The 27,100-nt window shown below is 42.2% G+C and overlaps 1 protein-coding gene across 7 annotated transcripts in view; it reads right to left on the reverse strand.

Annotated features, from left to right (window-relative positions):
• Positions 1-27,100, reverse strand: part of JARID2 (jumonji and AT-rich interaction domain containing 2) — a 283,238-nt gene that overhangs the window by 59,900 nt on the left and 196,238 nt on the right. For all 7 annotated transcript variants that reach the window (XM_032247772.1, XM_032247766.1, XM_032247771.1 and 4 more), the window contains one exon: positions 14,443-14,612. Coding sequence is in view for 2 of the 7 variants with exons in the window: in XM_032247768.1 (XP_032103659.1) it covers positions 14,443-14,612 (170 nt within the window). In the remaining 5 variants the exon portion in view is untranslated. The remainder of the gene's footprint in view (positions 1-14,442; positions 14,613-27,100) is intronic.

Raw genomic sequence — 27,100 nt, forward strand, 5'->3', positions numbered from 1 at the left:
ATTAAATTTCCCTCTTTTAAAAGAAGGTCGGATTGGTTAAATGTTCGTTCCAGATAAAAATATCCATGCTGCATTTCTTCTAACGAACACCCTTCCTATACTATGTCTTGGAGGAAATAACTAGCAGCTGAAATCTGAACAATGAATTAGTATAAAAATAGCAGGTTCGGCCGGGCGAGGTGGCTCATACCTGTAATATCAGCACTTTGGGAGGCCGAGGCAGGAGGGTCGCCTGAGGTCAGGAGTTCGAGACCAGCCTGGCCAACATAGTGAAACCCCGTTTCTACTAAAAATACAAAAAATTAGCTGGGCATGGTGATGCATCTCTGTAATCCCAGCTACTTAGAGGGTTGAAGCAGGAAAATTGCTTGAACCTGGGAGGCGGAGGTTGCAGTGAACCGAAATAATGCCATCGTACTCCAGCCTGGGCAACAAGAGCAACACTCCGTCCTGAACACAACAAAAACAAAACAAAACAAAAAAAATTAGCAGGTTCTTGTGTAGATCTTTCTTATAGTAACTTCTGCAGCCAATTCAACCATTTGTCAGAGGGAAACAGTAACAGGAGAAACAGGAGGGACTGAAGGGTTATAGGCATGTATTTCAGGAGGAGAGCCATCACACCTCCAGCCTTCCTCTCCCCCCTCAGTTGCAAAGGCAATAAACTCCACAAATGAGGCCATGTGGGAGCAATATAAAAGCACAGCAATAAGATCCAATAAAAAATGTTCTATGATTCAAAGAGAATCAGGTAAAAATCCACGGGAAGCACAATAGAAATAAGGAATTAACTTCCACTTAACAGAATCTGTTGAGGATTTTTACAAACTCGAATGTTAGAGAAGCAGCATGAAGCAACTATCACATTTCCTTACACTCAAGATGTTGAGAAAAAGGGTGAAGACTGAGTTTATGTTGCAAAGAACTAAAACGGAGAAAACATCTAGACGCGAAGTTCAGCATCCAGACTTTGTTGATAGCCAAAGAGATAATATAATTGTTTTTGAGACAAGAAATCACACTGTCGCCCAGGCTGGAATGCGGGGGTGTGATCCTGACCTCACTGCAGCCTCAACCTCCTAGGTGCAGGTGAACCTCCCACCTCAGTCAACTGTAGCTGGGACTACAGGTGCACACAACCACACCCAGGTAATTTCTTAATTTTTTGTAGGGATGAGGGTCTCGCTACATTGCTGAGGCTGGTCTAAAACTCGTGACCTCAAGTTATCTTCCCACCTGACCTCCCAAAGCACTGGGATTACAGGTGTGAGCCATCATGCCCAGCCCATAGAACATAATTTTTTAACAAAAGCTGAGAACAGGCCAGGTGGGAGCTTTAGGTGGGAGGATCACAAGGTCAGGAGTTTGAGATCAGCCTGCCCAATATGGTGAAACCCCATCTCTACTAAAAATACAAAAATTAGCTAGGCATGGCGGTGCACGCCTGTAGTCCCAGCTACCTGGTGGGCTAAGGCAGGACAATTGCTTGAAGCCAGGAGATGGAGACTGCAGTGAGCCGAGATGGTGCCACTGCACTCCAGCTAGGGTGACAGAGCGAGACTCTGTCTCGAAACAAAGAAAGAAAAGAAAAGCAAGAAAAAAACCAATATTATGAATGCATTTGTTTTAATGGCTCCTTAGCAAATATAAATACATGATGTGACCTGCTGGGTCCTATAAAAAAAAAAGTCAGAGGCTGAAATAGAAAAAAATTAAGATTAGAAAGAGGAACCCAGTGAGGAATAAGGGCGATTCTAAGGAGCTTGCTCTCAAAGTAAAACCTTATGACTAAGAACCTCTAATGGAACCTCTAATGGAACTTGCCTTGAAGTCAGAGGTGGGAAAGAACACTTCTTCTTCTACATAATGGGGACACAGGAAAAACACGTTGTTTTCAACTTAAAAGATGATTCTCCATCTATTCAGATGATTGGCATGTTGATCTGGATTTAAAGCTAAAGCATAAACAAAGAAAAATAGGTGGCTGGGCGCTGTGGCTCATGCCTGTAATTCCAGCACTTTAGGAGTCCAAGGCAGGCGGGACACAAGGTCAGGAGTTCAAGACCTACCTGGCCAACATGGAGAAACCCAGTCTCTACTAAAAAATGCAAAAAATTAGCCAGGCATGGTAGCACATGCCTATAATCCCAGCTACTTGAGAGGCTGAGTCAGGAGAATTGCTTAAACCCAGAAAGCAGAAACTGCCCCACTGCACTCCAGCCTGGGTGACAAAGTGAGACTCAGTCTTTTTAAAAAAAAAAAAAAAAGAGAGAGAGAGAGAGAGAGAGAGAAAAAATGGATAACGAAGAATTCATAAATCAGACAGGGAATCGAGATAAAATATGTTGAATGGACGGAAAACCGGGAAAAGGGAAGAAAGTGTAGGAATGGAATTGAAGTGGAATAAAAATGAACTCCATGGGGGGAGGTTGGTTAACCACCACCAGAGTGCCCTTAGTTCAAATGTTAAGCTTGTACCCATTCTTCACACTGGTGGGTACTCTACGAGGGCAACATTCTCCCCACCAGCCTGGATATGACCCGACTGTTCTAGTCATCGTCCTCCAAGGGCCACTGCCAATCCTCACCCATCGCCCAGAAGGAGCACTCACCAGCAATCGGCATCTCTCCCAGAAGGAACAGACTTCCAGAATTTCGCCGGGCACCCTCATACCCGTCCATCTCACCAACCTCACAGACAAACTGAAGTAGGTACGCTGCACATGCCAATGCTCTGTCACCACATGGCTGCAGTAAATCCCTCTAAGAATCCTGCTGGCATGTCCATTTGCAAAATCACAGAGGGGCCAAAGTGGCTTCTTTTTTTTCCTCATTGAGGCAAAGGCAGTAAGATCATCTCATATTTCATGCCAAAGTGAAAATGATTGCCGTGATAGAAAAGCACTGAATGATATGGGCTAATATCTAGAAAACAGCTCAATAACAACCTCAAATATATAAGACACAAAGCATCCGAGAAACTAAAATTAAGACATTTATCTAAAGAGCATTTATTTCTTCTTTACCTAGATGCAAGCTTGATTGTCTAACTTACAAATAAATGCAGAGGAGGAAGAATCTGCTCAATACAAATAGGATGAAAGAAAGGATATTTCAAAGCCCTCAAGGCACACAGCAGTCCAGGCCATTTATCACTGGAGAAAATTATGCACATTCCTTACTATAAAACGGGTGAATAGATACATTATGTAATTATATTGTGCTGAGTGGGTAAAACCTCGTATCTAGCAGATGTATTTGAAAATGTAACAGGCCAGACTGGGTAGCTCATGCCTGCAATCCCAGCACTTTGGGAGGCCAGGGCGAGCAGATCACCTGAGGTCAGGAGTTTGAGATCAGCCTGGCCAACATGGCAAAACCCTGTCTCTACTAAAACATATAAAAATTAGCCAGGCATGGTAGTAGGTGCATGCAATCCCAGCTACTCAGGAGGCTGAGGCAGGAGAATTGCTTCAGCCAGGAGACAGAAGTTGCAGTGAGCCAAAAATTGCACCACTGCACTCCAGTCTAGGTGACAGAGGGAGACTATCTCAAAAAAAGAAAACAGAACAATGTGTTTTTAAATTTTTCATTAAAAATAGCTTGTAACTTATAGATCCTGGTTCATAAGGGGTCAGCTTCATATCTAGACATTTTATTAGGGAAATTTTTCTTCTCTCAATGTCAGATGAAGCAATCTTTTGAAAAGCTCATTGCGGGTCTGGCATACACAAACATGAGAATGGAGCTAGCTACAATGTTGAAAACAGGAAGACAGAGATGAAGACAGACTCACAACTTGAAAATACTTTCTAAAAAGAGGCCTTCCCCTTTCCACAGTAGGGCTCACCTACAACCTGCTGTGAAACACCAATAAGGACATGAAAACACAGAGGCTAAGAAAGGACTCCACGAGCCCCCATGCCCTTGTCTTCTCGGGGGTGGATTTTGCATGGCAAAATCACAAGTTCTGTTCACATTAATTAGCAAGTGAGAGGGGCTGACTTCTCACAAGCAATACCACATCATCTCTCTCCTTTACAAACTCTGATTCTAGAAAAGTAACCAACAAAAGGTATAGGTTTTAGAGGGTTGGGAATTTTGTGGGCTGTTTTCAGGGGAGCAGGGGACAACTTTATGGGTGGTCATTATGAAAGTGTATTCAGTATAGACAGTTTCCTATTAAAATTACAGGCAGATTTTCTCTCCTGACTATTCAAGTGCATTAGCAAATGTGAAAAAAATCTGAACTTGGATCAGATAAGAGCAATCAGAGTACGGAATGCATCTGCTCTTTGCCAAAGCCGTATTTCATTACTTTTCAGAATTAGCTGGCAATGTCTCCGCAATATTTACTGAAGTGCAAACCAAATGTTTTCATCTGGACAAAAATCAAACTGTGGTATGTTACAACCACAACAGAGATCATTTTAATCCAAAAGCTTGCTTTCTCTAATTTAGGCTGTGGTTTCTATAAAATTGGATTCTTCTCTATGAATCATGTACACAGACAAGCCCTACTGCCTATTATCTTCTCTTCCTCAACCAGTTCTTGATCTTAAGCAGCCAAACATTGCTTGGCTGTATTTTGGAAAGACCCTAAAGGGATTCCCTATGCACTGTCATTTAGCTGGAGAGTCAAATTCTATTGCTTGACCCAATTACCATGAGGTTGGCCCACTGAGTTTGTGTTTCATCTTCAGGATAAACAGAATGAAAAGCAATCAGCTCCTACTATCAAATTAAGAAACAAAACTTCAAAGTGAGCTGGTAGGGATTGGAGCAATGATATAAGATGAAAGAAGTCACAGAAGAAAGCAGCCAACCAGCCTAGTTCGTCAATCTATGTATATACGTGCCAAGCACTGTTCAAGCCACCAGAGACTCAACCGGAGCAGATATTTACATTCATCTCACACATTCATGCATGTACAACATGTAAGCACAAACTTCCCTAACAGACTTTGGGGACAAATATAACAACATGTCCAATGGCAATCTCTACCCACTCCTTGTCTGACTTTACTAGGGAAGAAATTAAAACAAAATTTCCCAATTGACATTCATTTGTCCACCATCCTAAAAGTATTTGCCAGAGCCAGATACTCCATGGGCTAATATTTTCTGTAAGGGGACTCGAATTTGTGTCTTAATTTATCATGATTCTATCAAGACAAAACTACTATCAATTGCCCTAAAGGAAAGGTAATGTTTAAAATTAAAATGAATTTAAAATGTTCATTTAATGGGACTTGTGTAGCAAAGATGAGTTAGTAGCCCTCAATACCATGAGTAAAGCACAAAGGGAATCTGTATTCCTTACTGAATGTGGAGCGGCCTATCCAATAATGCCCATTGGGAACGCACTTTTTTTTTAAATGTGCATATCCAAAAAAAAAAAAAAGGATACCAACCACTGACTCTATATGGGATCCAAAACTCTAGGATGAAGCCAAGGCTCTGGGAGTTGCTTACTTGCCATGAGACTCAAATGTACACAGAGCATAGTGTCTTCAGTCATAACATTTTTATGGCCCCACACATAGGCAAAAGCAAACTAAGCTACTCTAAGGTGACACTGTTATGCAATTAGCTATAAAATCATACTGTCATTCTTTCCATAGGTGACAGCAAATCTTTCCCAGATGGGAAAGTAAGCAGATTGGCGACGAGGATCTCAGAGACAGCGGGTGGAAATCCAAAATGAGCTCAATGGTTAGAATAAGCTGGAAACCTTCAGTCTTGTTAAGGAACAAGGAGGGATGATGTAATGACCTCCTGGACACATGGCCAGTCTTTCCCTCAGCAAGCCTCCCTCCTCCTGGATTATAGCTCTCCAGAACTAGCACAGGTAAGCAGCCACATACGCCTATCTAATCCCACGTATAGGAAATTCCCGACATATACATTAGGTAGTATTCTATCTGCAAGTGCAACTATGATGAGGGACTTCACAAGGAGAATAGAATGGGTATCATTATCACCTTCCCATCTCCTACTCCCGTGCTGACCTAGCATCTTTGTCATTGAAAACTAACATTCTCCTTACAACCTTTCCTGTGTTGTTCCTTGCACCAGCAGTTTAAAACACATTCAAATATACCTCCAGTCAAATGTCACAAGGTCTATGGTTCTCTGCATCTCACTGAATATACAAATCACACCACATAGCAGCAGCCATGATGGTGCTCAAGCCATCACAGTATTATTATAACTTGAGAAGCAGAAACCAGTTAAAAAGTAAACATTCCGGCCAGGTGCAGTGGCTCACAGTTGGAATCCCAGCAATTTGGGAGGTCGAGGTGGGCAGATCACCTGAGGTCCAGAGTTCAAGACCAGCCTGGTCAACATGGTGAAACCCCAACTCTACTAAAAATACAAAAATTATCCAGGTGTGGTGGTGCACACCTGTAGTCCCAGTTACTCAGGAGGCTGAGAAAGGGGAATAGCTTGAATGTTGGAGGAGGAGGTTGCAGTGAGCCAAGATCACACCATTGCACTCCAGCCTGGGCGAAGAGTTAGACTTCGTCTCAAAACAAAACAAAACAAACAACAACAAAAACAAACAGCATTCTAACTCACAGCCACTACAGATAAAAGTCCTTGTGCAAAACAACAACAACAAAAAAGAGCATTCTAACTCATGGCCACTACAGACAAAAGTCCTTGTGCAAATTATGCGCGGCCTTCCTCAGTTCCCAGAGAAGCAGAATACTCAACTTCCCTGTGGGACACAGATACCAGGGACGTAAGTGATATAAATGAAACCCCTGCAGTCAGCAAGGTGCTTGGCCAACAAAACAGCACTGCTGTAACAAAGTCTTATTTCCATATTCTCTAAGTGGATTTCAGAAAGACTCAAAGACTCTCTAGAAAGTAAGAAGGCCAGAGACGATTCTGAGAAGTACTACTGAATCCATGCCAGCAGTCACTGGCAGGAAAAAGGGAGTCTGCTTTATCTTCAGGGAGGGCACAGCATGGTCAGAGGCCAGCTGGCCTGTAGCAGGGAGAATCCTCCCAGGAAAATGACTTATAGTCTTATTAATAAACATCTGATCAAGGTCACAGGGCCATTAAAAGTGATCTATCCTTTCCCTCCTCAGACCTCAAAATTTAAAAGGTTTCAGATTTCTTCATTATTAACTGATAACCTCACTAACAAATAAATAGCTAACTCAGCAGAACTGAGCTAAGTAATGGACTCTAGGAGAAAACCAAGCTATGCATAACCTAAGGTTGGTTTAATCTGGGGGAACAGAATCAGAGGCCATTAAAAGCCCGTAGCCAATGATGACACCATTCTCAAACATACACTTTCACTACCGCTGCTCTCAAAAATTAAGATGCAACACCTCCCGGAGACCCTCAAAGAGAGTTGTGTACCACTGGAGACAGTGTGCTTTCCTCCCCAAAGAGTTTACATATAATGTAAAGTATTCCCATTTTGCTCAAGGAAGTTCATTATTAGTGCCATAGTGTTCCTTGCAATTGGGGGATTACTTAATTGCTTTCTAGCAGGTTAATCCCCTTTCATTCTGTGACCTCTAAATCACCCCAGGCTTTTGCATTTGCCCTACTTAGAATTCCTAGTCCTCAATACTCAAGGCTAGGACTACATCAAAATGTGTTCCTTGCCAAGGAGGTCAGCAACTCTCTTTAGGAAAAAACACCACAGGTGGGCTGTCTCTTCTATTACCTGTAGTCTATTCAGCTAGTCTTTTAGACAGTTCCACCTACATCAAAAATCGAATTCTCCACTACCTCTGCTTCAATTCCCTGGAAAAATGATAAATAAATGTACAGCTGGACCTCTGTATCAGAAGCTTCCACATCTGCAGAATCAATCAACTGCAGATGGAAACATTCAGGTAAAAAAAGAGATGACTGCATCAGTAATGAACACATACAGACTTTTTTACCTTGGGATTATTCTCTCAACAACTGTGTAACAAATATTTACATAGCATTTACATTGTGTTAGGTAAGACAAGTAATGTAGAGATGATCTCAAGTATACAGGAGGATGTGCATGCATGCAAATACCATGTGTCACGTTACATAATGGACTTGAGTATCCATCAATTTTGGTATCAAAACGAGGTCCAGAAATCAGTCCCCTGAGATATCAAAGGATGACTATTATGTGGATTGTCAGGTCTCCATATCCAAGCCTGGAGCCTGAAAGTCTGAAGTCCTGCATGCCTCGGCTGACGTTTCCCACCCCCTGCCTGAGTTTGCCATAGTCCCCAATCACCCAGCAGAGCTTCCCTGACAAGCCCCTCACCCAACCCTGCCATCTTAACTGTTCTTATGGTAATGTAAATACCTCTCACCCAACCCTGCCATTGTAACTGAACTTGTGGTCATGTATACTCCTTGCCCCACCCCCACCACTGTAACTATTACTCTGCAACACACCCCCAAAAATACTACCCAAACCTATAAAACCAACTCCTATCCCACTGCCCCTTGCTAATGCCCTTTTCGGCCTGAGCCCACCTGCATACAGGTGAATAAACGGCCATGTTGCTCACACAAAGCCTGTTTGGAAGGTCTCTTCATTCAAAGCGTGCATTTTTCAACATGGATGACAGCCTCAAGTATGAATTCTGGGCTATTTCATGCCCATTAGCTTTAGTTTACCTCCGCAGGAACTGTGTGCTGTATAGACTCTAGAATAGCGATTTTGCAGATGAGGTGGCTCAGGCTGAGAAATACTTAAATCATCTGCCCAAGACCTGCCAGCCTTTCTGCCACTGCTCCTTGGAAGACCTCCCTGCAGCCTCAATCAATTTTCTGCAGAGCTGCCAGTAACATCTTCCTAACCTCATAGGCGTATTACCATGTCATCTCCCACTTGAAGAACCCAAGGGGTAGTCTAGTAACTAGCCCAGGGCACAAAGAATCGTGGCCTGATCCTAACTTCCTTGCTTTAACTCCAGGCCCTCCAAGTAATCACCCCTAACACCAATCCATGCCTTGGCAGGTGCTTCTGCAGAACCCCTTTCCCAGCACCATCCTCCTCCTGCAAAGGTTCCTAATGCGCTGTAACCCACACCATTCCCTTGCAGCCATTCCAGGGCCTCGCCTTCCTGCTTTTATGGGTACCTCTACCCCAGCATGTTCACATGTTTATTATTATATCCTCAATTTCACCCACCACTTGATACTGCTTTCTTGTGACTAATTTCTGTTTTCTAGGTGTCTAGCATACAAAGAGACTTTAATAAAGGTTTCCTGAATTAATTAGCAAGTGAATGACAGCTGATCACTAAAGATTCTTTAAGACAGAAGAAACAAAAGGCAGGCATTCCCCAAACAAGACAGCATTGCTTCACAATGGTCAACAGTAAGGATATTTAGGAGTAATTCCCCATAACAAGGCTTTCTTCACTGTGCCAAGCTGTGACGCTGAACTGTGATGCCCACGGTCCTAGGACTGAACTGTGTATGTAGGTTTGCATGCTTCAGGAGTCCCCTTTGGGAATCCCCTTGTTTGCAGTGCCCCATAAAGAGGAAAATGTAAATAAGAGAATCATTTAACCTGCCAGTGCTCTGCTACATTAAGCTCTTTTTAATCTGTTAATAATCATAGTCAGAACAAAGAGGAGACGACAGAACTCATTAAGAATAACGAGAGTGGTGACAGGGAATACGGTGATGGTACGAATTACAGCCCGAGCAAAATCCTCTTCCCTGCGTGTGCCAGTGAAAGATACTAATTATGCCTCTGGCAAGAGACATGTGGACCCCTTCAAAGCAGCTATTTAAAGATAAATACACTGTGAGCAAATACTTCCGGCCTGGCTGCACTAGTCCTCCCACCCTCCTCTTCTTTAGAAATTTTAGGTCACAATATTAATGAAAGAGCCTTGCAGACTTAGCTGGTAGTGTCGTAAAACAAATTTATTTTAAATTTCTAAAGCTTTAACCTTAGAACGACTAGCTGGGTGTTTACATATCTATACTAATCCCGGTATTAATGGTATAGGGTATTCTTTCCCCACCTCAAAGATTTCTCACTATCATTAACAGATGACAAACAAGGTTTAAAGAAAGACCCACCGTCTTTCCCTTGGCCTCATGATTTATTCTCTTCCAAATTCCAGAGAAGTGCTGAGAATATTAAACGTAATAATTGAGAACCTGGGTGGGGGTCGGGGGGGACCTGGAATCCTCAGCAACAAACATCACTTCCAGGTGTTTGGTTTGGTTCCTACATTATTTCTCCAGCCAGACTTTCTTCCCTATAAATAATAAGTACATTAAAGACTGCCTTCTTTACCCCTCACACTGGCTGCTGTCACCCAAGGGTGATGGGCTGACTGAGCTTTTTATGGTGAATACCAGGCTTGGGGATGTGACAAGCTATGTTTGGTTTGGAATCAGCACCAAAAGAAGAACAGATTAGAATGCAGGTAGAAGAAGGTTAATCGGATTCCCAACTGTCAAGCTTGCCTGAAAGGACTTCAATGAGGTGAAGATTTAACTAAGGATATGCGTCATCAGCAGTGGATAACAAAAAGGTGGAAATATCTCTAAATGTGCATCAGAAATTAGATAAATTATGAGACATTCACAAAACGGAACACAAGTTATTCAAATGAAATGACAAGCATTTTTTTTTGACAGTGTTAAGCAGGAAAACCAGACTGTAAAAATAAAAGTATAACAGAATACCATTTCAGAGAAAATATTACATATGCACATAGAATGCTCAGTAAGGTATTCACACACAAGTTAATTAATAGTGGTCGTCTCTGGGAGATGGTGGAGATGCTATTTTGAATGTCTTCTTTACCTTTCTTCTGCTGATACTCCCAAGATAAATAGGAACTACTTTTATGATTTTTTTAAAAACCTTAACATCCTGTTTTTCTCAAAATGGAAACAAAATTATTAAACTACCACAACAACAGGGATCATCTATGTAACCTCTGTACACACTGAAATACAGGTTTTAATTAGCTCCAGAAAATACTATTAAAAGATGCTAAGGCCACCAAATCCATCGGACTTTCAGAGTCATGAAGCTATAATAAGCATCATCTGTCATTTTGGGCTTGTAGAGTCAGATCAAGTAAACACACTCATCAGCTCGGAAAAAAACAAATGGCATTTTAAAGCTAAGATGACTCATTTTTAATACCTAACAAAAGTATAGAAGAAATAGCAAAAGAGTACAATATCACACACCAACAGAAAAACAATTAACAAGGCCTATTTTTATTACCTAGCCCATAAATGAGGAAATTCATTTCCAAGGTACAGAGCATTTTTTAAAAATCATTTTAAACATCTTCTAGCCTTCAACTGTTCAAACCTTTTTTCTATTTGACATCTAACAGAAGTAAATTTTATCTATGAAAAGATGATTCTCTTCAGTCTGCAATCTTGAAACTTCAAAGCCAGGTACTTGGCAATGTTTTCTCTAGATGGCATTTATTTGAACAATAAGCATGCCTCTGTAACTAAGATCCTCTCCAAAGAACCTCGGAAAATACAATGTTTTAAGACAGTGCATGCACAAGTACACATAGCACAAACACACATATTCCTCCCTACACAGAATGACTGAGACATTCCCTGATGGGTTTCTCTTCTTCTCTACATTTGGGAACTAATTACTATAGTCACAATTGCTCCATAGTAAAGAATTACATAATGAAATTCCATAGTCAACAGAGTAATCATCACACATCCTAATGAAATGGGATTGCTGGATTGGTGGAGGCAGAAACTATTATTTCATGATTTATTAAGCAAAATGCCAAGAGCAATTCTAGACATCAAAATTTCTTTCCCTTAGGCCAGGCACAGTGGCTCATTCCTGTAATCCCAACACTTTGGGGAGGCTGAAGTGAGCTGATCACCTGAGGTCAGGAATTTGAGACCAGCTGAGCCAACATGGAGAAACCCTGTTGCTACCAAAAATACAAAATTAGCCAGGCGTGGTGGTGCATGCCTGAAATCCCAGCTATTCAGGAAGCTGAGACAGGAGAATCGCTGAAACCCAGGAGGTGGATGTTACAGTGAGCCAAGATCACACCATTGCACTCCAGCCTAGCAACAACAGCAAAATTCCATCTCAAAAAAAAAAAACAAACAAAAAACCTAGCTCCAATTACATTTACGAGCCATTTAGTAAAGGATACCAAATTATACTTAGCTAGGAGAAGTAAGTTCTAGTGTTCTACACCACTGCAGGATACCCATAGATAGCAATAGTATATATTTCCAAAATTCTATAAAGAGGATGTTGAATGCTCCCCAACACCAAGAAATGGTAATAAATGTCTGAGGTGAGGGATATGCTGATTACCCTGATCTGATCACGTACATGTATCACAAAATCATGTGACCCATAAATATATACAATTATGTCATTTTTAAAAATTTATTTATTTTTTTGGGACAGAATTTCACTATTAATGCCCACCTCCCAGGTACAAGTGATTCTCCTCCTCAACTTCCCTAGTAACTGGGATTACAGGCATGCACTCCCAAGCCCAGCTAGTTTTCTATCTTTTTAGTAGAAACGGGGTCTTTCTCCACTTTGGCAGACTGGTCTCGAACTCCCGACCTCAGGTGATACACGCCACCATGGTCTCCCAACGTGCTCCAGGAAGACCCCTAGATACACACAAACTCAGTCTACTAAGAGCATCTGGGAGAAATGACATTCTCGTAGTTCCCAGCATCCTTAGCGCTCAGATCTTGGCTTCTCAACAGCACTTGTCCCTACAAGAAAACAGGGCTCCTTGGAGACATGGCCAATTCCAGGTCTGAGGCCAGGAAAGTACACCATGAGCCTGGAACATTTTGTTATGCCAGGCGCAAGGCTGGGAGGATAACAGGGACACGTCAAAAGGAATAAAAAGCCAGCCTGATGAGGGGTCCACAGATGAGACTGGGATCTGGGATAATCTGAACATCAGAATACGTAACGCAAGTAGCAGATCATAACGCTTCGAATAAAATAGGAAGCCCATATACATGTAATTATGATAACGAAGATGAGAAGTATGTACCGGTTTCAAAGAATATCCTCTCAAAACACTTATACATTGCAAAGGACGAGATGGGTAACTTTACTCCTGATGGGGCCACCACAGTGGAATAATTAGCATGAACACAGTGTGGAAAACATGAACTGAACTGTGTATCCCCATGGAGGACCCACCAACAAGGAGGAGGAATCACTTCCCTTGTGGCATTCCTGCCAAAAACACAAACCAGAACATAATCATGAGGAAACACCAGGCAACCAAATTAAGAGATATTCTAAAAAATAATTGACCTGTAATTTCCAAGTATTGAGGTCAAAGACAAACAATGAGGAACTCTTCCAGATTAAGCAGGCTACAGACAATGGCAATGCCCAATTCTGAACTGGGTCCTTTTGCGCTAAAGTCAGACGCTACAAAGCACCTTCAGAACAAATGTGAAAAACAAGTTTGAGGACTGCATTCGTGCCATGTATCACTGGGAACTTCCTAACTTTGACAGTAAGAGGAAAATGTACTTATTTAAAGGAAATACACACTAATGTACTGAGTGAGGGATGATGGGTGGAAACTTTTGGAGGTACTTAAAATCTGTCTGTAGTAACAAATTATCAAAATATTAATCAAATAAAAGTGACCCTGAACCTTGAGGTTTTCCCACAAATGTCCAATAGCAAAGGCCCTCTCCTTCTGTTCATTTTCTCTCAAATAACCTCACCCAAGAAACTCTGTGTTCAGGACTTCCTAAATTTTCTATCATTCCTCCAGAAAAGGCTCCGTAAATTCTCTCAGTCTTCTGTGTTCTTTCCTCACAGATATTAGAAAACTTATTAATAAGGAATCTGTAAAAACACTTTCACGAATAACTCCACTCAGATCCCAAATCCACTTGGCCTTTGTTAGCTGGTCCGAGTTGAAACATGAACCAGTAATTTGCACTGTCAATTGGACTGAAAGTATTAGTACTGTTTTCCTCAATATAATACAGGGCTGAGAGATCCATGAGCCCCTCCTCACTACGGCTTATGGACAGGCCTTAGGAAGTACAAAAAAAGAGGACTTCATATCCCCAAAGTCCTCCATCACAAACAAAAATTGCCTTACAAAACAAGCCAGCAATGTGTGTGTCATGGTGGCGGTGTAGTGGAGAGAGGTCAAATTATAGAAGTTAGACACTGCGTAACTGTGAATTGAGAAGCCAGGAAGTGGGGTGGAAGACTCATATTAAAAGGAAATAAAACTTCACAGATGGTTTGAAAGCCACACCCAGCACGCACTCTCTCAGTAGGGCTTCTCACTTTCAATTCCCCCTCAACCCAGAGTAGGGACCAAAAAATGAAACAGGCAGAGAGTAAAGCTAACGTCTACTCCACATACACCTCAGGCTTACACGTAGACTCCACGTAGACCTCGGCTGATCCTTGCAAAGTCTTACCTCGAAGGCAGAGAAAGGTAAGAAAATCTTCTGTCTTAGGCTTCCTTTTAGAGAGGTCTGATATCTGAGTAGCTGGAGGGGGTAGCAATGGCTCCACTATCTTTACAGGAGTTGTGCTGGGACTATTCGGCTGAGATTGAGCAAACTTCCTTTGTGCTTGCAGCCTGGGCCTGTAAAAGCAGAAGAAAATTAAAAATAAATTAAGCAGAGACTGGAGGATATAGGCCTATGTGTGACAATAAAATCATGACACATAAGGGGAAAAAATATCCTATTTCAAGCAAACTCTTTCTAATTAAGGTTCTATATCACTCATAAACCACAGGCCTACTTTAAAGTGCAATAAATTTGGTTAAAGGACTGTGTTTTATACACGTATATAAAATGTGTGCCATCAATGTGCATATACCAGTGTGTAGCGGTACATCCCTATGTACACATTATATGTTTGACATCAGCTTAATGAAATTCATTTACTTCCACAGACAGTAAAGAACACACTGAATTATCCTGATGCATTTATATACTTTCCTATGCTTTCATCTAATAGTGTCACGAATCCATACCCAACTTCCTTCTGTGTCATCACATCCAGTTCACCTTTGCCTGTTAATCCATCAGTGTCCTTGTCGCCACTTCTAAATTAAGCCACAAATGTTCATTACAACAATTCAAGCTTATACGACAGAAAAAGATATGTCATGTCTCTCTAGTCTACAGCCCCTCCAGTCCCACATTATGGGTTACAATCTGCCAACAAGGTCAAACTGCAACTATATAGTACACTTTGTCTACTCCTCAGACCTCTTTTCCATTACAATCCTATGCTAACTCCCTAACTTACCCATTTGGATCTACAGAGTGCATTTCAATTCCTTTCACATGAAAATCTTAGATACATAAATTCCTTTCTATCCAAGTGAGCCCTAATGGATCTTGGAACAGTAGTTTTGGCCGCGACAGGTTTTGAGATTGAGTCTTGTTCTGTTGCCACCTCAGCTCACTGTAACCTCCAACTCCCAGGTTCAAGTCTCCTGCCTCAGCCTCCCAAGTAGCTGGGATTACAGGCGTGCAGCAGCAAGCCCAACTAATTTTTGTGTTTTTAGTAGAGATGGGGTTTCACCATGTTGGCCAAGCTGGTCTTTAACTTCTAACCTCAGGTTCCGCCCACCTTGACCTTCCAAAGTGCTGGGATTACAGGCGCGAACCACCGCGCCCAGCCGGTTTGTTATTTTTTAACACTGTGGCCAATAAAATTTCCCTTTCTCTCCATCAATAAATATACTAACATATTTTTACTTTACATGTAGCCAATTTGACATTTATCGTCCATTGCCTAATAGTCACTCCTCTCTAATCGTCACGGTATCTGCTCATGGAATAGTAAGCACTTGCAAGGATGAGAACCTGGGTACTACTTTAAACTGTTCATCTAGACCTGCTCATAGAGATACCTGAGAAACATTATTTGAGGGCAGGACCAAACAAGAAGAACCAAGAAACATCCCCAGAGTACAGGGATTGAAACAGACCTGATCAGAATCCTAAACACTATGTAGGATGGATAATTCAACCCCACTCAAAATAATTAACTAATAAAACTAAGTAAGTGCCAGGCGCAGTGGCTCACGCCCATAATCCCATCACTGGGAGGTCGAGGCCTGGGGATCATCTGAGGTCAGGAGTTTGACACCAGCCTAGTCAGCATGGTAAAACCTTATATCTAGTAAAAATACAAAAATTAGCTGGGCCCACGCCCAGGTGCCTGTAATCCCAGCTACTGGGGAGGCTGAGGCAGGAGAATTGCTGGAAGCCGGGAGGTGGAAATTGCAGTAAGCTGAGATCACGCAACACTCTCAGGGAGGGGGGACCTAAATAAGTAAAACAGCAGATGTATTCCCCTGAAGACATTGTTAGGAGTGGGTTATATAAAATAGTGAGCATGTATTTTAAACTGCTGATGCTCAAAATGCCATAACATTTAGAAATAACATCATAGTAGTTAAATTCCTACAGCAAAACACACACACGGTTGTCTAAAAATTAATACTTTTCAGTTTAACCCCATAAATCCTCCACACTCCTCAAAAATAAAGTACCACAACGTTATGAGGACTTAATCTCATTTTAACATTAACTTCCCTTGTATATCCTGAGCACCGTCTACTCTTGCCTCCCCTATGACTCACCGAAAGCACTGGTGTCTAATCATATTTCTGATACAAACTGATAAATACATCAAAAGGGACAAAGTGTGGCTCCAAAGACTTACTAAGTAATCTATACTAAAATGAAATAAGTCTATACTAAAAATGAAAAAAAAATTAAAAAATAAGTAAATAAAATCTACACATTATATAGGTCATCAAAGAGCACTTTTTTTTTTTTTATCTTTAACCATTTTATTGAAACAGGGTCTCCCTCTTTCGCCTAAGCTGCACTGCAGTGACGCCATCATAGCTCAGCTCACTACGGCCTCAAACTCCTGGTCTCAAGAGATCTTTCCACCTTGCAAAGTGCTGGGACTACAGATACGTGCCACTGTACCCAGCTGCTTTTTGCTTGTTGTTGCTGTTGATGGGTTTTTGGTTTTGTTTTTTAATAGAGACAGGGTTTTCTCCCCACGTTGCCCAGGCTGGTCTGGAACTCCTGGCCTCAAGCCTATATCCTGCCTTGGCCTCCCAAAGTGTTGGGATTACACACATGAGCCATGACACCTGGCCCGAAAAGCACTTCAGAACCCCAAATAACTGGCATGAAACAGTCACATTAACAAGGTAATAGGAGGGAGTGAATCAAAATTAACAGAAATTCCCTAGTGTTATTTAAAAAAAAAAAAAAAAAAAAAAAAAAAAAGGCGGGTAGAGGAAAAATCGGGCAATGCCGCTATTTCTATGTGATGGGGAATAAATAGCTCTTATTGCAAATAACTGCCTGCTTGTAAATAAGATGGGAAAGACCAGAAGCCCAGAGGCAGGACCTTCACATGGGACACTAAAAGAGGGGATGGGAGGAAGAGATGGAGGAGTTAGGGTGAGGGGGATATCCAGCCAATCACGAAGCTTCATCTATCACAGATAAGGAGCAGCTTTCTGCTTGGTTATTTTTCCCGCCTTTAAATTTTCTATGTGTTTATTTACATAAGAAAACAGAACAAGGGGGCAAAAGACAATTTAAAAAAGACAAAATACAAGCCCAAATTTATTACAGGACTCAAAATCATTCCCTCAAACTGCATAGGTTTCTCAAGGCTGGCTCTCAATTTCTCTATCAATTCACAGACACCTGGTGATGACCACATCTTGAGAGCGCAGTGTCAGAGGAGGGAAGGCTACCGAACCCTTCCTCTGCATTCCAACCAGCTGCCAGGAAGACTGACCCAATACCACTGCCCTTTTCCAACCACCACCCCGGCTGTTTTAAAACAAAGGAAATTTTGCGACATATTTAGAAAAACTGCTGTTTTTAATATTCTACTGAAAAGGTTTTTTAAATTGGCAATTACATAATATATACACCTTCATTTGAATGGACTCAATTCACACTCCTGAGTATTGCAGGAATTTTATAGAAATACTGCCTGCATCTGAACAGGATGTTAAGTGTTTATAGCTTTTTTAGAAGTCAGGGAAAACAAACGCCACACACAATAAGAAGATTTGCAGCAACAATGAGAAACAAACAAGTAAACACAGACGAAGCACAGGCAACGGAGCGAGACACTGACAGGTATTTTACAATTTCAGGACCTCAAAAATAAACTGCTCCTACCACTGCTCAAATAAAAAGTGCTTGGTGTCTGATGACTTTCCCAGTGAGGCTATGAAAAATAAGACAGTAACAGATTAAAAAGTGGCAGCAAAATAAATTATCCCTTAGAGGAAGAAGCCAAGCTCACAAGTGATTAAAGATTTGTGAGACCCAGATGAAACCATGAACTAAAGGAGGAGACAAACCGGTATCTTTTTGAAAGAGGCAAAAAGAACCTGTACTGTCTATAAAGGGTAGGTCTGCCCTGTGGATTTTCATCCTGCAGAGTCCCATGGGGATTATGAAGGTGTTGACCCTGTTTTCCTGGCCCCATACAACCCAGCAGCTTGAATGGCACAGTCAAATCCTGAGTACACACTCCAGTCAGTACAGGCAGCTTTGAGGAACAGGGCTGGATATAGAAAAATAGAAGAAAGTGATTTGGATGTGCTGAAAACTCACAATATTTGCACCTAGAGATGCTGATGGCAGAAGCAGCAGAACCCTGGTGTAAAGGAGTGGGGCACCTGGTAGGCACGAGGAGAAAGGTGAGGCTGCACTCAGCCTGCAGGGCCTCAGCCCTCCAGAGGAGGTGGCACACCTGCCCGGCACACCATTTACTTCCTTGCTCCTTGCCATCAGCTGACTGGCATTGTCAACAGAATACCATCTGCAGGCTAGGCATTGTGGCTCACGCCTGTTTAATCCCAGCACTTTGGGAGGCCGAGGCAAGCAGATCATGAAGTCAGGACATGAAGACCATGCTGCCCAACGTGGTAAAACCACATCTCTATTAAAACACAAAAAACTAGCCGGGCATGGGGATGTATGCCTATAATCCCAGCTATTCAGGAGGCTGAGGCAGGGGAATCGCTTGAACCCAGGATGCAGAGATTGCAGTGAGCCAAGATTGTGCCACTGCACTCCAGCCTGGTGACAGAGCAAGACACCGACTTAAAAAAAAAAAAAAAAAAAAAAGACCACCACCTCCCATTACATTATTAGAGTAGGATGATTGAGGGAAAACAAAAACGTGTGCCCTCCTAAGCCTCTCGGCCTTGTGTGTAGTCAGGATGGGCCGGGCTGCCCTGGGTAAAACACAGCCCCAGAAAAGGTGGGCATCCCGTATTCATACAATGGAAGTAACAGTGACAGTGTAACTCACTTCCATGTTTATTTTTTATTAATTCTTCAAGGAGATCCCTTACAGAAGATGCCTTCATTCTAGGAACTCCACATGTACCCTTTACGTCAATGAAACCAATTATATCAAACCCTCCAGCGAGCCAAGGTGAAAAGATCAAATCAAGTAAATGTAATTCAGCAGACGAAGAAGTATGTTGATATATTCAGAGGATAACATTTTATTTACAACATGGTAAAAACACAGGGCTGGCACAGTGAGGGTGAGGAAATAAGACAATTAAGATCAGACCATCACTGGGGGCATGTATGTGAATTAAAGGACTACAAAGTTCAATTAAGTTCAGGAGAAGACGGATACAGGCTGCTGTTTGTTTAGTGTTTGGGAAAATGGGAAAAGGTGGTGACTTTATTCAAGGATCTTAAGATCCCCTTCACTGCACAGATGAATAATTAGGAGAAGGGTGAAACCCACCCAGGTCACACAGCTTGGATGGCAGAACAAACAGGACCAGCAGCCAAATTTACGGGTCCCTGTGAGAAAGCCTTCCCTGCCAGGCCACGCCACCTCCACGTGGCAGGTGAGGTGAAGCCTTGTGTGTGAGCACGGCCCTCACTAAAAGCTGCCCAGCCAGGGCACTCCATGACCCAAAATTAGGCAGCTGAGTGAGCTCCATTTAAGCTAAGGTACCTCAAAATAAGATAAAAAGTGTTGAAATGAATGACAATTTACCAAGTTGATCCCACAGATTGTGACTCTAAGGGGCAATAAATGGCCTAAGATAAAGGTAGAGATTGCAGGAATGCTCCAAGGGGATCTTGCTTAATCCAAATAGCTCCTTCCACCTGGAATGCTCTTCCCCTCTATCTTGCCATGGCTGCTGGCTTCTCATCCTCCAGGCCAGAAGAGGGAAGCAAACAATCCAGGTCTGTAACTGTAATGGAGGACACTCCATGTCTCTGCACAGAAGTCACCTCCTCAGAGAGGTGACTCTCCTAAAGCAGTACCTCATGCATGACCAGCCGCCCAACCCCAAGGCCATTGCTCTGCCCTTCTGCTGGTGTACACAGTACTTCCCTACTTCAGTCTCTTCTTTCTGGTCCACTTCTACACACAGGCCTTACCAGATATAGAGGACATGCCCTCCGTAGATGCTGGAAAGGAAGAGGGGAGGAACACTACACTGCTGCAGTAGCTATGAATTATACAACCCATCACTCATGATTTAGAAATCACAGAGTCCAGGACATGTATGGTTTCTGAGCAGAGAGGCAGACTGAATGGCAACTCAGAGGAAAAGGGAGATTGCTGGATGTTTGCTAAACAGATCCAGTAGCAACAGGAAAAGAGAAGCCTCAGTGTTGTTGTGCTTCAGGTAAAGTCAGCAGCCATCCCAGCAGAAGTCCACCCAAAGGTAGACAGGATTTCAGTTTCATTAAGAATACAACTGTGTCTTGAATATAGAGGCTGATATTTGATAAGAAAAAATATATATACCAACTAGGCACCTGCCCACATGCTCATTCCTTAAGAAGAATTTACCATGCCACTCGCCCATCCTCACCATCATCTCACAGAAGCCAAATCAGGTCTGGCTGTAGCTGACAGTCACCCTGTGGCACTTACTCTTCTACCCCTTGGTATTCCACTGTATTCCACATGGCCTCACACAGCACAACTGTTTCCAGGTCACAGTCAGCTGCACCCAGGAGGCAGCTCCTGCCACGCCTCATAGGACAAGACCACCACATACATCAGAGAGTATCTGTACTTCCTGATTAAGCTGCATGAGCTCCACGGAGGAAAGGTCCCTATTTTCCTTTCCCCGTCTGTCCACTCCCTAAGCTACAGGGAAGGTGACTTTTTCTGCTAAGGCTCCCATAGCCTCCTCTCATTTGCAGTTAGGTATCATCGCTTAGAAATTTACAGAAATAGGCCACCTGCAGTGGCTCATGCCTGTAATCCCAGCACTTTGGGAGGCCAATGCGGGTGGATCACAATGTCGGGAGTTCAAGGCAAGCCTGGCCAAGATGGCGAAACCCCGTATCTATTAAAAATACAAAAATCAGCCAGGTGTGGTAGCGGGTGCCTGTATTCCCAGCTATTCAGGAGGCTGGGGCACAAGAATCACTTCAACCTGGGCAGCAGAGATTGCAGGTATGAGATTGCATCATTGCGCTCTAGCTGTGGTGGAAGAGTGAGACTGTCTCAAAAATAAAAATAAAAAAATTACCAAAATAGGCTGGGCACAGTGGCTCACACCTGTAATCCCATCACTTTGGGAGGCTGAGGAGGGCAGATCACAAAGTCAGGAGTCCGAGACCAGCCTGTCCAATATGGTAAAACCCCGTCTCTACAGAAAACACAAAAATTAGCTGGGTATGGTGGCGTACATCTGTAATCCCAGCTACTTGGGAGGCTGAGGCAGGAGAATCACTTGAAACCAGGAGTCAAAGGTTGAAGTGAGCTGAGGTCACAGCACTACACTCCAGCCTGGGCAACACAGCAAGACTCCATCTCAAAAAGAAGAAGAAAAAAAAAAAGAAACGAAAAGGAAAAGAAAAGAAAGATTTACTGAAATTAATCTTCACTTTTTGTTGTTAAAATACTTAGCACATTTATGAGAACGAAAGGGCATAGCAATATACACACTTAAATTATTTTCAAAGTTAACCAATAATTCATGAGACCATGCTTGCAAAGAAACCCCGGGGATGAACTAGCAGTACTATGACAAATACTTTTTTCCTTTTTAATACCCTCCCTGTGCCCCTTCCTCCCCAAATGATTTAGAAGCTTCCTGGGCAACCTGCCATGAGAAGCCTCACACAAGGGTGGCACTGTTTCTCCAGGTTTCCTCTGGGGTCATCAACAGTGTAGCTTACTGCTATCTGTGCACTCAATCTCTAGGGCAGCCCTAACTTCAGGACAACAGCAATTTCCAGGTTAATTAAATCCTATTTCCATCCAGGATTTCTCACAGTCTGTAAACCCAAGAAGGACATGGCGTGACACACAAATCGGCTGGAGCAAGGGGGAACCAGACGGCTTAAAGTGAATACACAGCTGGTCCCTTGCTGAGGGATGTACATGCCAAAACATTATTTTATTAACTCAATTTTCCAATATTAAAAACATAAGCTGGTAAATCCAATTATTTAGATTACATCCCAATTCTAAGCAAAGGGCAAGGAATGGGTGGGAGGGAGGGTCTGTTCATTTAAAAAAAAAAAAAAAAAAAAAAAAAAAAATCAGATAGTCCACGTCTGGCAAATGCAAAATGACCGACATGGCTGCGCTCTTTGTGCCGGTGTGGGAGCTGGCCCTGAAGCTTTGCCAACTTGCTGAAAAGCCTATTCAAAAAAAAATTTCCTGTGTTTCCATCCCCAAAATAATTACCCACTCTATTCTCCCCCCAGACACACACACTACAAACCTGGCAGCCACTCAAAGAAACAAAAGTGTGCCCGTGTGTGCGCGCACTGGAGGTTGTGGGGGGTCGGGCAAGGGATACCCTCTACCCAGGGCAAGCTGCCCACCAAATTCAAATGCAAGTGCAGCTGCGGGCAAACCACACAGAATGGTTGTGAACATCCTGAATGGTAAAGAGAAAATAAACACATCCTCAAGTGAACCCAGAGGCGAGCAGAGACCAAGGCATACCAAACTCTGTAATGAGAGGCACTAGCATAGACCATGTCCTTCTAACTCACAGTCTACCCAGTTCCCACATTTATAAACTGTCAGGGTTTGATCTCCCAGAATGGGAGGCTATCACACAATGACAAAAGGGGAGGTCAGCTGGCACTGTGAGAAGACTTATCCTCTGCAGAAAGCCTGCTTTGTGGTACTTCTGGATATGGAGCCCTACTGGTCCCCAGGCCTCATTTCTTGCTTTACATATAAACTGATGAAATAGTTTGTTTATGCAAAAAAAACCACAGGATATTAAATATTTGCAGCACTTGTCTTAATTAAGTTACATAGGAAGCTCTTTAGAGTAAACATTCGCCATGGCTGGAATTTGCCTAAAGGAACTTTTGTTAGTTGAATTCCCCTCAAGACGAAACATGATCATGTTTTGCTTCATCAGAGTGGTATAAGGAAAAGACTAGTGGTGTCACAGTAATACCTGAGCTTTAGTTCACCTAAACTGTCACCTAGGGCGAGCTGGGCCTTTTTCTTAACTGTTTTAAGGACTATTAAAAAGGAGAAGCTACGACTCTGTCTAGCTCCAAGCTTTGGTGATCTTTGACTTCCTCTTAAAAAACAAGTGGTACCTGAATGGAGGAATATCTGTAATAATTCCTTTGGATCTGTCATTTCATAAGAGTAGATGAAAAGTCCTGATTATTTTGGTATCCAATGGAGAAGAAGTAAAATCTGAATCTCCAAACTGTCAGTATTGCTAAAGATTTCTAGCACCAATTTTCTAACTGCCAGTGAAACAGGTAAACACAGTGACTTTTAGATTTCAGGCCACCTCGCACTTTAGAAGGTGGAGGGGGTCCCTCAGCAAGCCACATCCATAGGAAAAGGGAAAAAAAACAAAAAAGGTGGAGGGATAGGTGAAAAATTGATTCATATATATTTTAGAAAGATGTCACAATTCCAAAACTCCACTCCCCTATACTCCCTTAAAGATTAATAGTAGTGATACAATCTATAATCTGCACTTCTCATGAGGAATAACTCACTTAGGTAACACGTTAACTTACTTCAGAACTGTGAGTCACCCTTAGGAACGCGTAACATAACATATTAGGAATATATTCATCAGCTCTACCCAAAGAAGCCAGCCCAAGGACAAGACAAGCCTTGCAAATCCAAGCATCACCACCACGTCAGGAAGAAACTATTTTTTCTTGCAGATACCCCACCCGTGGAATACCGGAAGTGGAAAACAGGCAACAGAGAGAAAGGTGAACCTTTTTCTTTTATTTCTAGGTAAGGATTAGGGGAGAGGAAAGAGGGGGAAAAAAGATAATAACACTGAATATCTATAAGCTATGAATAACTTTTTCCCAAATAAAACATGTCTTGTGCACATAAATCTCAGGTAGCTGCTGACATCCGGCAAAAACAGTATGAAGAGTAATATGCAGTACAGCTTTTGATTCAATTAATAAAATTATTCAGTTATGTTTCTTGAAATCTTCAGTGGCATCCTGAAATGTCAGGGAACCAAGACTGCCTGAAAATCATGACCGTCATGATCAAGGAAACATCTGACACTGAGTTCTTTTGTGATCTAGAAAGCAACCATGTCAAATCTGAGAAGGATCATCATTAATCAACAATTAAGGTGGCAACAAAGCCCTTTGTTCTGTCAGTCACAAACAACGCAGTTATACTTTACCACCTATGGCAGGCTGTCTGCTCTACCATCCCCACGTGGCATAACCCTGTTGTTACTAGGTATACAACTCCAAGCTACCAGGGAAGAGCCGCAAATACTCTTCTGGACAAAGACTGCTGGTCTCAGGACAGTCTTGAGTAAGAAGCAGACCTTAAAGGCAGAAGGGACTAAATAAAGGTAGCAAGAGTCAGAAGAGTAACACATGCAAGTAGCCAAAGAATCTAGCCAGGATCTGGCCAAAGTAATTTCTAACAGGATGTTGTAGCTAATTACCTAAAGTATATTCAGTCTTAAAAGCCTAGAAGAGCCAGTTAAAATGTTAACTTGCCTTTCTACTATCTCTCACTGGGATTCCCTATTTAGTTTTTAAAATATCATTTCAACAAAAAACCTAGCCATCTCTCAATGTTAGATAACTCAACACCCAACTACAAATTGCCACGTATAGGAAAGGGAATGACCCTGTGAGGCGGGAATCCTGTTTTACTTCCTTTTCTTCAGAAAGAAATGAAAATATAAGAAGAAATTGAATTCTACAAGGCTATATAGCTCATTAAAAACTAAAAATCCAGGCCAGACGTGGTGGATCACCTGAGGTCAGGAGGTGGAGATCAGTGTGACTAGCATGGTGACACCCCACCTCTACTAAAAATACAAAAATTAGTTGTGCATGGTGGTGGGTGTCTGTAATTCCAGCTGCTCAGGAGGCTGAGGCAGGATAATCTCTTGAACACGGGAAGTGGAGGTTGCAGTGAACCGAGACCGTGCCATCACACTCCAGGATGGGTAACAAGAACAAAACTCTGTCTCAAAATAAACAAATAAAAATAAAAATTCAGTGGAATGCGTCTAAGTTAGCTGCAGAAACTTCCCACCAGGAATCTCGGAGTTTTGGGGTAGGTAGGATCCTAACCGTCCATTCTGGACACGACACACCAAAGCACAAATGCAATGCTCAGAGTGACTACTACCTCCTACAAGGACCAGAGTGTGCCCTGGCATCTTACATGCCCTCCCTCTCACACAGTAAGTTCGCTAACAGAAATTTTCTTTATTTAAAGGTGAACAAATAGAAAAGGGATCCCAGGCAATTTCCCCACCCACCGAGAATCTCATGAAGTAGCCAGGAGGCACCAATAGATGGCAATAGTGAGTCTTTAGACTCCAGCTGTGGGATCACCCCTAAGGGAGAAAAAAAAAGTTATGCTGAATTATGACAAGCAGTGGCATTAGCCAATTTTTACGACTTGCACTAAAATATGGTGCCAGCTAAGAACCCAGACCCTGTTTACAAAAAGTAGGTCTATAAACACTACTAGCAGTATCATCTCACCCCTCCAACTCATCACACCCCAAAGTTCTTTACTTGTATGAAAAACATCTAGAAATATTCAATCCAGCTTCCTCAGATCAAAAAAAAAAAAAAAAAGGCCTAGAGATAAAACACACAGCATTTAGTCTTTTTGGTATCAGAAAACCCCTATTTTCTGATATGCACCCAAAAGGGCTATTTTACCACCAAGCAAAGAAAAAAAGTAAAGCAATGTGCCATGATTCTAATATTTCTTTCTCTCAAGAATTACCTCAAAGTATTCATCTTGAGGCTCTGACAGAGCCCCAAATTATTCAGTTGCCAAGACCATCATCATTTGTAATTTTCAATGTATGGGGCATTACTTAAACTATCACCAACCAATATGCTGAGTGAAGTCAGCTCTGTAAGAAAAGGATTTGCTATAATTGACACGTCTCTTACAAAACATTTGTAAAAAAAATGCTTCAGGTACGGAAACACAATCATAATTTAGAAATCTGCTAACAGCTAATGAATATAAGATAAATTCCCCTCCGCCTTCTGGCTGTCTGTGCTCTGTGATGCTGAAGCAATGGTACATTCTCCCACCTACAATCCAGAGCTCACAGGTTATTACAGACACAGCATCTCAGCATCTGTGCCACTGGAACCTGCAGTGACAGGTCTATAAGACACATCAGTGGAATAAAAATTTAAATAAAATCCAAAGAAATTGTGCCAATTGAAATTGGGCATCGGAGCAAGGCATGCAAATCACCTTCCTTTCTAACGATGCCCAGAATATCCCTTAAGCAGCCTTAATTTTTTTCCAACATTCAACACTGTACATGGTACCATATTTAAGGCCACAAAATAGAAATGGCATCACTTAAACCAAAACAAGGGATCTGCAGAGTTGGGAGGCAGGATGCAACCTTCCAACTCACAATATTCTACCTTGTTTGCAATCTAAACAATTCCATGACCGCAGACACCTTACTCCAGTACAACATGAAAGTCCTCCCAATTTTTATCAGCCACCTGCCAAAGGCGAGTCTGCTGCTTCAAGCTGTGAATCCACCAGACGTCATGAATGTGCGATACATTGAAA

Source organism: Sapajus apella, unplaced genomic scaffold (genome assembly GCF_009761245.1).
Source record: "Sapajus apella isolate SASKATOON/1434 unplaced genomic scaffold, GSC_monkey_1.0 scaffold63, whole genome shotgun sequence".
Lineage (NCBI taxonomy): Eukaryota > Metazoa > Chordata > Mammalia > Primates > Cebidae > Sapajus > Sapajus apella.